We start from the raw sequence: 13,247 nt of genomic DNA, 5'->3' as shown, positions 1-13,247 counted from the left end.
GCTGGCTGAACTAAAACAGCACTCGTAAACCTAACACAACTGGGACAGTTTGTGATGTCTGAATAGTCAGAACAGCTCAGGATATGCTGTGCTGTTTGAGTTAGATAACAATGAAAGCTGTTCTTGACATACTGGAAGTAGTTGGCACTGCTCACCCTGAGTGAAAGATGAAGATGCAAACAGTGGCAAATCATGTATGAATAGTGATTAAAATATGACAGATCTGCTAGTTACAGCCATCTGTTTTCACGGTGAATGGATAAATGGCCATCGCAGCAGTGCAGAGTTTGTCAGGCTTAATGCGTCCTTCCTTTCTCAGTCTAGTATCATTATTTAAATACAGAATATTAGAACTGCTTCATTTTTTATATAGACATGTATGCATACCATACCCATATTTTACTTACGTTGCTTGTATTGTAGTTGCATCTATAATACATGTACAATAGAAATACATTAACACTAATGTTAGGATATCAACAAGGTCAAGTGGAACGAGCTGTTTATCCCAGAACTGCATGGCACACTTAGATGGCACTGACCCAAAAGATTGGCACATATCTATCAGATACCACCCCGGAGGTGACACAGCTTCCCTGCTGATGTCACAGTTTGGATGTGTACCGCCCTTGTATGGGTGTGTCCCGAGATCCCTTTATAATGTTTGTGTGATGAGCACTCGAGGCCTCCTGCCGATCAGGGGCCCATCAGCGCTGGTGTGACTGTAACTATTTCTCTGTCTTTACCTAGATAAAATATAACTAAAAGCATACTTGTCTGTTTTATGCTTCCTACATTCAAGGTAATAAGTAAGTGGGGGTCGCCTGACTGGGTAAAACGAACTGGGTCCACCGAGGGTGTTTCACCTTAGACACGGCACGGTGAAACAGTAACACTAAAGAGTGGACTTTCTTGTTTACTAAAGATGTAGTTATTAGAGACTGTTGTTGTTATTAGATTAGATAACTGTTGTTATTAGAAACTATAGTTGTTTTTTGTTATCAGTTCCTTTTATCAGCCAAATACCAAGTTTCTTCACATGACATGCATATGGCAAGTTCCTGGAGGAAAGCTTTGAGTTTCAGTCTCAGATTTGTTTGATAGTATCAACCAACATTTTTTTTTTAAAGTTACAATTAAAAAGTCCAAAAACCACTGAACTTGGTTCACTTGTCGAGTTGATAAAACAGTTTTTTTTGTGTGGATTTACTGAGGTTTCATCCTAAAATGATTAAAATGGCTTAGTGGACGGAAGACAAACACAAAGTATAAAGAATTGGAGAATTAATTACGTTTTATTTAGGACATTTGCACATCCAAAATGATCAAGAGTAAATTTGCATTGATTAATAGATTTAGTATGGATTAAGTTTGATCTTTAAATGCAAACATCAGAAAATAAGCTAACCCACCCATTTTGAACCGGAGGGAAACGCAGCTAAATGAATAATAATAATACATCTAGCATACAAATACTATTGGTACCACCAACAGTGCATTCTCAAACATCCAAACAACCATGAAATGTAAAAAAAAGGGGGTTGAGGACGTTCAGGAATGTACAGTATATTCTTACAGTATACATTGCCTGCAAAGTTCAATCCTCAGCACAATATATCCTGATAATGTATCATATGTTGTTAAAAGTTGCTTAAAAAAACTTTATATGTTTAATAAGATAAGTTGTCCTCTTAAACGACAAAATTAGTAATAAATACAAGCTAACTCTTAATCTCCACACCCACCGTCATTTCCTGTGGGGTTAGGAAACATTTTCCCAGGCCTGACACCAACAAACCACTTTAAGAGAAGGACTGTCCGGAAAAGTGGGAGACATGCGGCTGTGAGTTGCATTCAAAGCGACTTCATTCAGAAAGAGCCGTCTGCCAACTACTCCGCATATCCGCTGCCCCTGTGTAGAACATGTTGTTCTCATTTAGCTGAATGCCACTTTTAAGACTATATTACATCCTTTACAATTCACGGTGACAGTAAAATTATTCAAAGAAAACATGACTGAAGCACCAACACCTTTTATATTGTATATTTGCCAGGACCGCTCTTTACCTAATATTTTGTCATAAGCAGCGTCTGTTCCCTTGTTACTGACAAAACCTTTAATTAAGGTTAAAGAGACAATTCCTCTTTAACTTGGAAATGTCCAGTGTTTGTATTAGAAAGCAATGAGATGATGATTTTGACCAAAAATTTGCTCTTTAAAGTAAATCATAAGGCACTAAGAGTGATGGAAGGAAACGCAAACACACACACTCAAACTCACACACACACACTGAACAGAGCTTGCTGTGCCACATGGGAATAGACTGCATATTCAGCTGCAGGCGCCCTGAAGATTTCCTTTCTCACACGCTGTCCTTCATGTGTACCGCACAGCAGATGTGTCCTCTCAAGAAGATGCAGCACCACATTCTAAGTCCAACCAACCAAGGATTGTTGTCTGTCAGTGTTGATTACACAACAATTTCACTGTCCACAACAAGTTTATCTGTCCAGCTCTATTTTTACCCACGGTCTCACTATAACACTGTGATTTATCAGTGTTGTGTGCTGTAAATACAATCCAGCTGCTGTCTTCTGCAAGCTGTGACATGGGGGAAAAAAAAGATCAACACCTTCCAATTTTACGTAACAGTGGACCATAAGAAGTTGCTGGTGTACTACCCTCAGGGCACATTGTTTTTCTTGACTTTGCAGTAGAAATGATGGAGCATAAATGATGAATGCACGGATTGAAGTAGCCGTCATCTACAGTGTGCAAAACAAAATGATTGAAATGGACACTGAGCCACGTAACTTCCACAAGTTAGCATATTAAGCGACATCACAACAAGAGAGCATGGCGGCGTACACAGACAAACCAGAGACAGAGGGTTCCCTACTATGATGGGCTAAAACATCACATCACTTTTTCTTTTACGGTAAAATCACAATAATCATGCATGAAAGCATAGTTCTTAAAGAAAAAAAAAAACAACAGCTAATAATGGAGCACTTGGCCAAGTGCATTGCTAAACATATCACACAATATGCACAATTTTACTAAACATATCACACAATTTGCACAATTTTGCCAACTTATGCCAAGCATAATTGACATTTGATACCTAATCTGGTATTGTTATGACTTGAAATACTCTGTGTCTAGAACTGACTTGCCCAATTAAAAAAAAAATTGTAATAACATCACTAAGGTATAGTTCACCATGGCTACATAATGAAGATGTAAGTATGCATTTATTCTTGAAACATAATTATTGTCTATAAATTAATAATGAATCAAGAAGCTTTATTGTCATTATGTGATACCATAGTGACATTTTAAGACACTACAAACAGAAAAAGGAATTTCCAATATACCAGTCATTTTTACAATGTAACAAGGTACAGAGTTTTCAGTCTAATTTTTCATGCTTGCTCCAACTATCGTGCCACATATAAGATTTCATTCTCAAATAACCAGCTCCAACATTTCCCTTTCAGCCAACTAAAGTAAGTCTGGATTATTGTATCCAATAGAACTTTATCTCTTAGCATCAGTAGAACCTTCTAGAACTATGGTTCCACTAAATCCAACTTTTAGGACCCGTTATGCCAATAGTTTCACTTACAAAATTGGACTTTTCAGCTGAGGAGTAAAAAAACTGAAATATTTTCATAAACTTCACACTTCATTTTATTGTTACAGTTAAACAATAAACTGAAAAAGACAAAGCCCTGTTGCAAAACTGTTTTAAAACATGACATAGTGATGATACTTGGAAAAAAAATGATATTTACTGAGGTGGTACTGCGGTGAAGTTTGAGAACCACATATTTTAAAAATAGGGACTTTTTTAAAAGGGGTGTAAGATGAGACTATATCGATTGTATCAAGATGTATCAAGATGGTCTATGTTGCATTGCATTTCTCATATTTATCTACAGCTGTCTGTTAAAAAAATCAGATTGATTGATTATTCCAAATGTCTCACAAGCAATCAACTTGTATTTACCTGAGGTGATCAAAGTGCTGTACATAAAAATCATACAGTACAAATTATGACACCGTGTTACTGAATGTTAAAAGTCAGTCTGTATAAATAAGTTTTAAGGCTGACCTTAAAAACGTCAAAGCCAGTAGTGGTACGAACAACAGGAGGCAATTTGTTCCAGAGCCTCGGCCCAGCGACCGAGAATGCCCGATCAGTGATTGATTCAGTGATGCCTTTTTATAATTACTTTATGAATAGTAAAAACATATCAACATAAAAATATGGATATAGGCATCCAGCCTGAAAATATTCAGGTATTATTTTTTTGTCCATATTGCACAGCTCTAATTTGTATATAGCATTACAAAAAAAAAATCAGAGGAAATGACAGCTAAACTATGTAAGAACTCATTGTTATTATCCAACCTAGTGCAACCACTGAACATATAAGACGCCCACTTCCATCAGCACTGATGGAGGCTCACTTGAGCGGGACATTCTAAAACGCTTAACGTGAAAAAGCTTAACTTGAAAAAGCTTAACGTGGCTTAAGGTAGAAAAACAACGAGGAATCATCACCAAATTTTGCATGGCCATATCTTGTCATGAAGACTTAAGCCTGTCAAAAAAATAAATAAACCGAAATCCAACGATTGTAGAAGATATCTCACATTAATGTTTTCTTCTTCATTGGCGCCTATGGCGAGAAAAAGGCTTAACGTGGTTTAATGTACCTAATCAACGATCAATGATCACCAAATTTCTCATTCATATTGCTCCTAATAAGCACATAAAACTGTCAAAATGTCAAACCCAAAGTCCAATTATTATGGAAGTTATCTAACATTAAGCGTTTCTGCTTTCATATAGCCAGCCTCTATATCTATGAAATACTTAATGTCATATAACGTCCATAATAATTGGACTTTGGGTTCGATTTTTTGACAGTTTTAAGTGGTTATGGTAAGCAATATATGAGAGAAATTTGGTGATCACTGAGCGTTGTTTAAGTACATTGAATTGTGTTAAGCTTTTTCCTTTCAATAGGGCTCAATGAAGCAGAAATGCTTAATGTTAGATAACGTCCATAATAATTGGACTTTGGGTTTGACATTTTGACAGTTTTATGTGCTTATTAGGAGCAATATGAATGAGAAATTTGGTGATCATTGATCGTTGATTAGGTACATTAAACCACGTTAAGCCTTTTTCTCGCCATAGGCGCCAATGAAGAAGAAAACGTTAATGTGAGATATCTTCTATAATCATTGGATTTCGGTTTATTTTCTTTTGACAGGCTTAAGTCTTCATGACAAGAGATGGCCATGCCAAATTTGGTGATGATTCCTCGTTGTTTTCCTACCTTAAGCCACGTTAAGCTTTTTCACGTTAAGCGTTTTAGAATGTCCCCACTTGAGCTTCTGGACATTTCCTTTTACATTGACGAATCTCAATCACAACCAAAGTTTGACTTTATCATTAGTGTTCAGCATATCCTGAAGTGACCCATTTCCCTTTTATCAGTCCATGTTGTCCAATCTAAATATGTCAATTCTCTGATGTCCACATTTTCTGAGACATCTGTTATCTTCCCAGTGACTGCTTTCGGAAACTCCAGCAATCTGTAGTGTCACACACTATCTAACAAGCAAAAGCAAAAAAAAAAAAAAAAAACAAATGCCCGGACATAAAGGATGTGTGTGAATTACAGAACAGATTACTGAACAGGTTCAGGGACAGTGGTTCAAAGATCGAAGGGAGTCACAAGTTGATTTTCCTAAATCAGTAAAACAATATCACCGAAAGGCAGGAGAAGAAAAAAACTTTTTAGAGTCACAAGCAAAGGTGACGAGAAATACCCACATCCAGACGTTTAGAAGAAAATAAAGAAAATGTCCCCATGTGTAACACAACAACTTTTGTAATTAAAAAAAAAAGGAAATAACCAAAAACATCACACCAGGAACATATACATTACAAGAAGATGTTAAACGGTCAAAAATGTGATCAGAGACGAGCAGGCTCACAAGATATGGCGATGATGGTTGCCTGAGAGCTGCTAACCCTGCGCAATCATTAACAGACATGTTTGCATTATATTAAGACAGGCTGACCCTCCGCGGCCTTGCATGTGTCTGAAGCAGCAGGCGGCAGGAGGAGGAGGAGGAGGAGGAGGAGGAGGAGGAGGAGGAACGGGACAACAAGTGCATTACAGCCGCGGTCCCTCAGCGATGCAGGGAATCACAGCCTGCAATCCACCGCCAAGCATGGCAAGTCTGCGGGCTGTGATGTTTCCACAGCTTCAGCAGGGCTTCAAAACATCATCAGCACCAGAACTGACCGACCGTCAGAGAAAAAGTTCAACCCGGTTCGTTTTACCGACGCGCAGCTCACGTCGCTCCGCGCAGTTCTGAGATTATTACGCGTAAACTCAACAAAAGAGGCTTTTTTTAATCTAACTGAGCCGAAAACTCCAGAAAACCTCTCGCGTACTTTTCTCAGCTTAAAAAAAAAAAAACAGAACGATTTTACCTTCGATGTTTTGGTTTTGTCCTGTCGTCGCCACAAACTTCCACAAACTCGGTCATCCACAGAGATCCTGAACAGGCCAGCGCCGGGGGAAAGTTCATGAACTGCGCTCATCCATGACGGCAGATAAAAAAAATCAACCCGGTGAGACGAGGTCTGTGGCTCCGTTTGACCGAGCGAGGAACGCCGAAGTGAAATCAGTGCATCTTGGAGGAGGCGGAGAGCCGTTACTTCACGGATGAGAGGCGCTCAGAGCAGACCACTGCGCGGTGACCTATCAGTGTCTGGACAAACACCACCCTGCTTTTAACCTCTTACTGCCCTCAGTCCTGCCTCATGGCCGGACTTTATTTATTGACTATCTTTTTCAAACTCCTCTTCTGGGATGTATAATATGGATCTCAATAAATGAGAACGTCAGCGAAAATTTGAGATCAGCGTCAATGAAAAAAAAGTGACACTTGTATGTTTATGACATAGAAAGATATATTTCAGATCAGGGGTTCCCAAACTTATGAGCATGCGACCCCCAAAATAACAGTGCCAGAGACTTGCTTTTGGTGGGGTGAGGTGTTTTATTTATTTATTTATAATTTAAAAAGTGTGAAAATGTTCAAAAATATAGTACAGAGGAATTACATTATTATTTCCAGACTCAAAATGTTTTTTTTTTTTTTTTTTATTTAAAGCCTTTTACAAAGAATTGGAGAAAGTCCCAGAAAAATATATACATAAATACGCACTCTAGAGAGAGAAAAATTACAATGATATACACTCTATATACATAGAGGGAAGATGTAAAACAGTAGAGAAAGCATTTTCTGTATTGTACATGATAATGTCAGTAGCCTAAATGGTCCTATGGAAATTTGCTTGTGTGATGGCATCTCCTGTTTGGCTTATGATTGCTGCATGCTTGTACGCACGATTGTTTCTTACTTTCTAAGATGGGGCGTAAAAACACCAACACGGGTCAAGAAAAAGACGCACTGATCTGCCAGAATCAAGTCTGTCTTTTGGCACCATGGGCCTGGGACCCATTTACCTTTCAACACTCTAATATTCTCTTCCCAGAACTGAGCAGACAGAGGCGCTGCTACTCTGTCTAGTCTGGTTTTCCCCACATTTTTTCTCCATTTTATGTGAATCGTTTTGCCAAATCCAATCGCTCTATACAAGTAGGCAATCTCAGTAAAATGCTGACAGCTGAGTGCACATTAATATCAAAAAGATGAAGCAGTAAAATGACCAGAATGGTAAGTAAACCTCAAAATAAGCAAATGAAAATAATGAAGAGGATGTAAATAAGGAACGTTCAAATATTTTGATGCTGTGTGACAATTTTTTTAATTTAGCTAAGTTTCATCATCATGTCAAACATTTTTTAATCCAATCTAATCAGTCAATTTCTCTCCCTTGATTACTGAGAGCGCATTTGTATTGTTCTTTGTTTGTTTCTTGTATAAACCAATCAAAGCTCTTTATTGACAGTGTCACACCTCACTAAGATAAAAAAAAAAAAAATCTAATCTCCTCACTCAGAGTCCCTCTCAGCAACTATCTGAATCGCTTTTAAGATAAAACCTTTTGGCAGGAATTTTAAGGCTAAATTAGGAGCTCCCTGAGAGCACTCTGAGAATATTTGTGCCTACAGGCCCTGGCCCCTAGTATCTTGCATGCCGGGAGATGAAACCCCATCTCCTTCTTCGTGCTTGAAGGCTCCACCTGGCTCCTTCTCTCCTTTGGCCTCCACCACCAGTGTCCGGACCCCGGGGGGAAGACTTCACTAATCCTAATCCTAAAATTAACATCCAAGGTCAGACATTCACAGCTTTCATGTCTTCTGCCGGGCTCCGAGCACCAAAGAACTTTTCTGATTTATGTCAATAAATATTTCTAATGCCCTTTTTGTCTATGTGAGTCTCTCCAGACTGAACTTCAGTAATGCAGTTTCATCAGTTTTACTTTATAAAAGCAGCTGGAAATACAACCATAATGCAGATGACACCAAGGTTATAATTATACAATCCAATGTTTCTGGCTGGAATGAGGAAACATTGTGTTAGTTAAAGCATTTACTTTTGTACACGAGTTATTATCTTAAATTTACTGAAACTAAAAACTGGTATAAAAATTTCATTACAGTAACAATGAAATAAAATTCTTGATTCTCGAAAAAAGAAATACTGTGAGCGGGCGTCAGACCTTGAATCCAAATGCATGGCTTTTGCATTTTTTTTTTGCACAATTTATTAAACTAAGGATAACATATAACAATTGGGAATGCAAACCATATGGAACACCAAAGTGCTCAAACTGAAATTATTAAATAAAACATTATGAAATTATTATCTACTTGAATAAATAAGAGATAATTATTCAAAGTGACAATTAAATTGGAAAATAAGTGAATGCTTATAACATTATCATCTCAGTATTATGCAATATTTTTCATTCTTCTTTGAAAATGCATATGATGATACATTTATTTCACAGGGCTGGGTGAGCAGTATGATTGGCTGCCTCTTTACCCAGATGAAAGCAATCCAGAACAAAGTTTCAAGTCAGGCCTGAAGGTTCCAATTCAGGGCTACATAAAGGACTCGGTCTACGTGGGCCGGGTACTTTGTCCACCGCAAAAAAGAAAATATTGGAAATGAGAGATCGGCTTGTGAATTGGGGTCGGGATGGTCTAGCCTCCACTGGCTGACACCGCCCTTACTTTAGTGTTACTTTAGTGAGACAGCGCAAAGCAGCTGTGAAGCCAAACAAGTGGAGCCCCAACGATTAATCCCGCATCCTTCTCTGTAAATAACTGTATATGGTTATTATTTTTTTCTTTACACATTATGGCTCACAACCTTTTCTTTAAAATGTTTAATTGTATCCTCATTCATTAATAAGACAAATTTTTTTATGTTGATATAGAAATATACCACTAAACAAAATTCAAGGCGTTCTCTTTAGGGATACTGAGCCTAGACTACTCCCGGTCAGCTAAGCCATCGGGAGTGCAAGCAAGTCTGAGCATTTTTAAAATCAAGCAGTATGTCAACACACTGAGCAGATATTTTGGGTTTACATAGCTAACTTCTTGCCTAAAGTCTTTTGAGCACTTCGGTGTTCCATAAAACCAAGGGTCAAGAAAGGGTCAAACCAGGTATCCAAGCAAACAGTCAACAATCCAGTCCGAAGTCAAGTAGGGGTAGAGACAAGGCAGGCAAACAACTAAAACAACCAAGCCAAATCACAGCACAACAAAAGATTTTCCAAGAAATTCAATATATTAAGATATGTGAAAAGAAATCTCCTGCAAGCAAATGCTTTAAAGCACAAAGGTCCCCACAAAAATATGAGTGAAATGTTATATCTAGATTGTGATTAGCTTGTTGAGTTAGATAAATCTTAATCTCCTACAGATTTCCTTTTTTTTTGTCACAGTTAAATGTTTCAGATCACCAAACTTTATTGTCATATAAAATGTTAGCTGAGTAAATTCAGTTTTTAAACAGTGACTTTATTTAAGGAAAAAGGTGTACAAATCATCCTGGCGATATGTGAAAAAGTAACTGCCCCTTAAACCTACTAATTGGTTGTGTCATCCTAGGTGGTAACAATTGCCGCCAAGCAAAGGTGATACCTGGTAATTGTTTTTTTTTTCTTTTTTCGTTTAATTTTTTTTCTCTTTATAATGCCGTGGAGGAATTTTGTCATACTCTTCTTTGACGAATTGTTTTAATTCAGCCACATTGTATGGTTTTTGAGGATTAAGTATTTAAAGCAGTGGTCTCCAATTTAAATCTTTGAGGGCCGGTGTTCTGCAGCTTTCAAATGTGTCCCTTGCCCTTCACACCTGACTCAAATGGCTAAACTAGCATTCAGCCAAGCTATGCAGAGCTTGGCTGCATGTCACTGATTTAAAGTCATGACTCAGCATCTCAAAAAAATGGTTATGAAAAGATTTTTGGTTAAGTTTGACACAAGCTGTTGTGCTCTTTTTGGTCTGGGGTGGTTTTGGTCTTGGAGGTCTCCAATGGACGTCTCATTATATTGTTGAATCATGAGCACTACCCTTAGATGAGGCATAAGAAGTCTGCAGTGCATGTTGTTCGTTCTTTATGTGACCAGCCGGATTGGATAAATCATCGAGACTTTATTGGAATAATTTCCAAACACTGTGACTGGAAGTGTTCACTACCATTCTATGATTTCACCAGGCACATCTTTAGATCCGGGCTTCTGCCCCGGATCTTATGACAGAAGACCGAAGTAGCTATCTGTCTGTTAAAATGGTACCTTAAGCTTTCAAATGACATCGGATTTAATATTTTTATTTTAAAACATATCAAATTTGTTTCTACTGTATGCAATATAATCACTTTCTGCTCCATCATAATCGAAGAACAATACAAGTTATTTGTGCAATATGTGGTACTGCAACTGCACAATCAGGGACGAACCTGCAGCCCAGAGGCGTCGGCCTGCCTCGGTCATTATTCGAACCGGGAACAGAGAACACAGTTCTTTTCAGAGCAGTGGCAGAGGCAACTGGAGAGGGGGAGCCTGTTTGGAAGAGGCAGACAGGCTGAAGTAAAGGGCTGATTGTAAGTTACAGTTATTCACTTATTTACCCAGAAAGACCAGAGATCAATGTTTATTCTAATATGCTTCAGCAGGGTCATTATGAGGAACAGGAAGGGAGCAGAGGCGCTTTCACCTGAGCTAGAGTTAGACTTAAAAAGCTCTGGCTGTCAGAGAAAACAGTAGGAACCTTCTCAGGGAGCTTCTTGCTAGATTGGCATCATGATGTGAAAAGGCAAAGCATTTCATCTTAAAATAGCTGACGCATTAAAAACTCCTTCAGATCACCAAATTGCTTCTTATTCCTGCATTCAGTCCACATCTGCATGTAGACAGAAAAACATGTTGCTCCATAAACCAGGAAAATATGACACATCTACTGGTGTCAGTAGAACATTGTACTAGGTCTCAAAGTAAGCATTCTTGTCTTCCTCCTTCCTCTCTGTTCATTTTCTTCCTCTTCTATGTCTAAAGTTCTCACAAGTTTATTGCTAATATTTCCCACTTAACTCTTTTGCATTCCTAAAATAAAAAATAAATAAAAATATATAACACCATACACAATTTATATTCATAATCAGGTCAGATTGTTTCAATAAAAAAAATCTGCAGTCTTGAAGTATTTTTATCAATATAAGTGGTTTTCTTGTGAAATAATGTATTTTACCAGTTGCATATAGTCCCTGATAACTGAAATATTAATACTGAAAGCAAGACAGAAGATTAGGGTCCAAGAAAGGTCCAGGATGAGGCTCTATGTAATATTATAACCCCCACAAGTTAACGCCTTTTTTCCTACAGAAAGTGCTTAACTGTAAAGACCAATGGCTCACATTCTTAGTGGAGAGTAAACTATTTATTTTTGGCTGGCTAAATGAACAGTTTCTTCAGAGGTGGATTGAAGGGCTGAAAAGAAAAGAAGCTTCATGAATGAAAGAATATTGACAGAATGAATTTGAATCAAATGTTTAAAAACCTTTTATATTAAATTAAAATGAGTGAATGTGTTTTACAGTCTTACCATTTGACTAAAGATTTAAGCTAATTTTTGATATGTCCAAAAGCTTTCATCGTCTCCTTTAGTGAAATGTTTCTATCAATCCTAAGCTCTGTGTCTGTTCAGCCTTCACTTCAACTACTTACAAAAAATTACACCCTTTAATGGATGACGCTGGTGAACCCAATATTCAACCAAACAGAGTTACGATTTAAAAGGTTTACTGAAGGGGATGAGAAGTGGCATGTGAGGCAGGCAAGCATAACCAGACTTGACAGATGAGTAATGGCTGATGGTGCAGGCAGGGATGAGCAGGGGACCAGAAGATGCAGGTAGTGACAGGCGATGTGGACCAGAGAACCAACAGGCAAAACGAGTGGCTGGAACTCACGGAGAAACAGGCAGATTTGTGCAGCAGACAGGCAACTTAATCAGAAGAGTCCAGCTGGCTGAGCACAGAAGAACTGGTAGTGTTAAAGCACATCACACAAGATAAGATGTAACATTCTGGCCGAGATGAGTTGGCTGAAACTGGTTTATGTAAACAGGTGAACAGGTGAGCCGAGTTAACTGTAATTACTGGCAGCAGGTGGAGCTGATCTGGGCTAAATGACTGGTGACTGAGGAGACTGAGCTGATTGGATAGTGGCTGGTGGCTGAGAGGTGACAGGCTGACAGGATGGTGGCTGATTCAAAAAAGTCCTGAAAAAATCAAAACAAAAAATCCCCCCACAAAAAAACAAAATCATGACAGACCCAAGGAATATTATTGTAAGCCTATTTGTTTTACTCACAATATTTTACGTTCAATCAAAACACAACCAAGACAGAGAACTGGTAGAATATGTTCTATGCCATTTTAATTTTAAATTACTTATAAACAAAGGTGTTGTCTCAAGGAAATTATACGTTTTTTGGGATAGGGCTGAAGCCACCAATGTTTCACCACCCTTAAAACGCCTCTGGTTGTCATGGTTTATATTTATTTGTATAATATCTCTCACTGAGTTTTACTACAGCCCCAAAGCTATAAAAAGGGTTCCTGTCCACATATTGTAACTCAACTTTATTTATATAGCGCCATTCACGTGATTAAAAACCACAAAGTACTTCACAATAAAAACAACCAGAAAACAACACAAAAATGT

At 38.0% G+C, this 13,247-nt stretch overlaps 1 protein-coding gene across 6 annotated transcripts in view; it reads right to left on the bottom strand.

The window, feature by feature from the left end:
- Window positions 1-13,247, bottom strand: part of gramd1bb (GRAM domain containing 1Bb) — a 169,669-nt gene that overhangs the window by 129,746 nt on the left and 26,676 nt on the right. Inside the window, exon 1 of one of the 6 annotated variants that reach the window (XM_036149455.1) lies at window positions 6,525-6,743. The exons of the other annotated variants lie outside the window; for them this stretch is intronic. Within the exon in view, the coding sequence (XP_036005348.1) occupies window positions 6,525-6,622 (98 nt within the window). The 5' untranslated portion in view covers window positions 6,623-6,743. Of the gene's footprint in view, window positions 1-6,524; window positions 6,744-13,247 lie in introns of those variants that run through there. 6 annotated transcript variants of the gene reach the window in all.

The sequence above is a fragment of the Fundulus heteroclitus genome, chromosome 18, assembly GCF_011125445.2.
Source record: "Fundulus heteroclitus isolate FHET01 chromosome 18, MU-UCD_Fhet_4.1, whole genome shotgun sequence".
NCBI classification, from domain to species: domain Eukaryota; kingdom Metazoa; phylum Chordata; class Actinopteri; order Cyprinodontiformes; family Fundulidae; genus Fundulus; species Fundulus heteroclitus.
The sequence above is the reverse complement of the archived record's forward strand: the minus strand, read 5'-3'. Positions and strand labels throughout refer to the sequence as shown.